The 3564-nt window shown below is 40.2% G+C and overlaps 1 protein-coding gene across 1 annotated transcript; it reads left to right on the plus strand.

Annotated features, from left to right (window-relative positions):
• Positions 1-1098: 1098 nt before the first annotated feature.
• LOC108825041 (uncharacterized) lies at positions 1099-2640 on the plus strand. Its single transcript, XM_018598385.1, has 3 exons — positions 1099-1205; positions 1287-1870; positions 1946-2640. The coding sequence occupies exons 1-3, from the start codon at positions 1099-1101 to the stop codon at positions 2638-2640; spliced, it is 1386 nt and encodes a 461-aa protein (XP_018453887.1).
• Positions 2641-3564: the final 924 nt, after the last annotated feature.

The raw sequence follows: 3564 nt of genomic DNA on the forward strand, positions 1-3564 counted from the left end.
CTGAAATATGCTTGCTACCCAAGGTTGAGAACCCTAACCAGATGAAGGACCTCCGGCCTATAAGTCTTTGCTCAGTCATCTATAAAGTGGTCTCGAAGGTACTTTGTGATCGTTTGAAGATTGTCTTGCCACACATTGTCTCTCCTACTCAAGGGGCTTTTGTTGCCGGTCGTTTGATCTCTGATAACCTGCTTATTGCACATGAAATGGTCCATGGCCTGCGCACCAATCCTGCTTGCAAGTCTGATTTTATTGCCATTAAAACAGACATGTCAAAGGCATATGACAGAGTTGAATGGGATTTTTTTAGAAGCTCTATTTCTGAAGTTAGGCTTTCATCAGCAGTGGGTCTCCTGGATCATGAGATGTGTACGATCTGTCTCCTATTCGGTGTTGCTTAATGGTCAGTCCTATGGAAAATTCACACCAGAAAGAGGGATTAGGCAAGGAGATCCTCTTAGCCCTTTTCTCTTTATCTTGTGTGCTGAAGCTCTTGTGCATACAATGAACCAAGCATAACAGGAAGGTCTGATTACGGGGATGAAGATTGCGCCTAAGTGTCCATCGGTTCAACACTTACTTTTCGCAGATGACAGCTTCTTCTTATGCCGGGCTTCTCTTGCTGAATGCTCTGAATTTCTACGACGTCTTAAACTGTACGGAGATTCTTCGGGTCAGATGATCAACTTTCAGAAGTCAGCAGTCACTTTTGGGGCCGGCATCGATCCGGTTATGCGACGTATCTTGGCAGAGTTCCTTAATATTGAAAAGGAAGGTGGAGATGGCAAATACTTGGGACTCCCGGAGTGTTTTAGTGGATCTAAACGTCAACTACTAGCTTACATTGGCGATAAGATGAGTAAACGACTCAAAGGGTGGTTCGCAAAGAAGCTTTCTTTTGGCGGGAAAGAGGTGTTATTGAAGTCTATAGCGATGGCTCTTCCCATTTATGCCATGTCTTGTTTCAGGTTGACTAAACATTTGTGTCAAAAGATCATGAGCGCCATGGCGAGTTTCTGGTGGGATGAGAATGATGAAAAGCGAAAGATACATTGGATTTCTTAGAAGAAACTGTGCATCTCTAAAGAGAATGGAGGTATGGGGTTTCGTGACATCGAAGATTTCAACCATGCTTTATTGGCTAAACAAGCTTGGAGAGTCTTGAATAATCCTAATAGCCTCCTTGCTCGTATCTATAAAGGAAGGTACTTTGCCTCATCAGAATTCATGGAATGTTGAAAAGGCTACCGTCCGTCTTATGCTTGGAGAAGCTTACTATTTGGTAGGGAGTTGCTTAAGAAGGGGCTGATAAGATCCATCGGGAATGGGAGATCGACATATGTTTGGTCTCAGAGCTGGATCATGGATGAATGCCCTCGGCGACCTATTAATAAACAACGAGAGATTGATGTTAACCTACGAGTGGAGTCGCTTCTGGATGAGACTCATCAATGGAACGTGGAAAAACTTCAAACTCTATTTCCAGAAAATGAGGTAACTCGCATAAGGCAGCTACAGGTTGGCAACATCGCTGATAAGGATATATGGGCTTTCTCTGATAATGGTTCTTACACGGTCAAGAGTGGTTTCAAGTTGGCTTCTCTAGCAAAAGAAACAGAGGAAGTACTCTCTGTTGTTTCGCGTCCCGGAAGCTTGGAGCTCAAAAGAAAGATATGGAAAGTCGCAACTACTCCTAAGATTCGAAACTTCCTGTGGAGAGCGGCTTCTGGCGCCTTGGCGGTCGCAGAGCGTTTGAATACTAGAGGTTTAAACGTTGACGTACGATGCAAGTTATGTAAGTTGGCACCAGAGTCTATTGAGCATGTTCTCTTTCAATGCGCAATGGCACAAGAGATCTGGAGTCTTGCAGGTTTTGTTCAATAGCCACCAATGAGTTCGGTATCTGTGACAGAAGGTCTATCTATGTTTATTCAGCTTATGACAGATGTTACAATACCGAAACCTCAACGAGTGGCTATTCCTTGGATTCTCTGGACCATATGGAAAAACCGGAATTGTTTGATCTATGCGGATACACAAGAATCTTTGGTGAATCAAGTCCAACAGGCTTTGGAGGAAGCGCGATTATGGGAAGAGGTGAACGGTAAGGATGAGGAGGTCCCTAGCATGCAAGGAATCAGTGCGGTCTCGAAGAAATGGGAACCTCCTATGGCAGGTTTCGTCAAATGCAACTTTCACTCGAATTGGCGAAATGCCTCATTACACAGTGGAGTGGCTTTCCTGGTGCGTGATCAACAAGGCAACGTTCTGCATCACGCGAGAGACGCCATCACTTTTTCACCTAATAGACTAACAGCTGAGCTGCGATGTCTCATATGGATATTGAGAAGCTTGCGTGATCTAGGGTATCAGGAAATCGTTTGCAGTTCTGATTGTCATGAACTTATGGAGGCTGTAATGAAACCCCTTGGCTGGCCTCGTTATCGACTTCTCCTTCAAGAGATCTCTGTTTTGTGTGGGTCTTTCCACTCTGTTGCTTTTGAAACAGAATCTGCTCACTCTAACATGGTAGCTCGTGAGATTTCAAAGAGTGTTCTCCGTGATGGTAGGTTTCAATTCTATCTAGCTTTGGGAGGGCCAGCTTTGTTACATCACCTGATCGTAAGGGAAGCAAGTTAGACTAGCTCATAGATCTTTTTAAGGTTGAGCTTTTTTTTTGTTTTTCCTTTTCTCTTCTCACCTCTATGAGGTTGTTTGTTTTTGTATCACTTGCCCTCTGGTTATTTCTATCAATGAAGTTAAAAAAAAAAAAAAATGTTGTAGCATATTTTCAAGTTTTATCTACTACTTGACCACCACAGTCACGGACTCACGTGTTTCTAGAAAATAATGATAAAATATATAAATATGATATTGGAAACGTATACGTGTATCATATGATCCATGAATCATCACGTCTCCAGCAACTTCGTAGAGTATGGACCTAATTTTTACAACAAATTATTTTGTCAATTTCTTCTTATAATTTGCTTTCATTAAGATAACTATATGAATATGGGGTATACACCTCATTTGGAATTTATATGTTTTTTTCTTAATGTTGTGTTCTCTTTTTCTTTCACAAATATAAATCGAATTTAACTTGCATTTGTTTTAGAGGTTTTGAAATTAAACATTGAAAATACGATTAAAGATGTCATTTTCTTTGACCAAAAAAAAATGTCATTTTCTAATCAGGTTATCTTGTTGGTAACAAATACTCGCTCTTCTTACCTCCACTATTTTTTCTTCTCGAGGATTAGACTTCCCATCTTTGTTTATCAGTTTGAAGTGGTGGATCTAATGGACTAGAAAGGTTGACTCTTTTTCTTCCAATGTTTCAGCTAGTTTGGTTCATCTTTTGTAATACAAAAAAAAACATTTTAGAAGATCATAACGTTGTAAAATTCAAAGTATTTTATGAATTTATATATTCTGATCAACAAATCTTTAATTTTATTATCACAATCTTTATATCCATGATAATAGTTTATTCATAGGAACAATTAGCTAAATATATCTAAATAAGGGCTTAATTAGTGACTTATCTATGAATGGACATTA

Source organism: Raphanus sativus, chromosome 9 (genome assembly GCF_000801105.2).
Source record: "Raphanus sativus cultivar WK10039 chromosome 9, ASM80110v3, whole genome shotgun sequence".
NCBI lineage: Eukaryota > Viridiplantae > Streptophyta > Magnoliopsida > Brassicales > Brassicaceae > Raphanus > Raphanus sativus.

What these genes read in the sequence shown, in the direction of transcription:
- LOC108825041 (XM_018598385.1), top strand. Translation starts at nt 1,099, where the DNA reads ATGGGGTTTCGTGACATCGAAGATTTCAACCATGCTTTATTGGCTAAA. An exon ending in GCTCGTATCTATAAAGGAAG is followed by an intron (nt 1,206 to 1,286) that starts GTACTTTGCCTC and finishes ACTATTTGGTAG; the next exon opens with GGAGTTGCTTAAGAAGGGGC. An exon ending in AGAGATCTGGAGTCTTGCAG is followed by an intron (nt 1,871 to 1,945) that starts GTTTTGTTCAAT and finishes AGCTTATGACAG; the next exon opens with ATGTTACAATACCGAAACCT.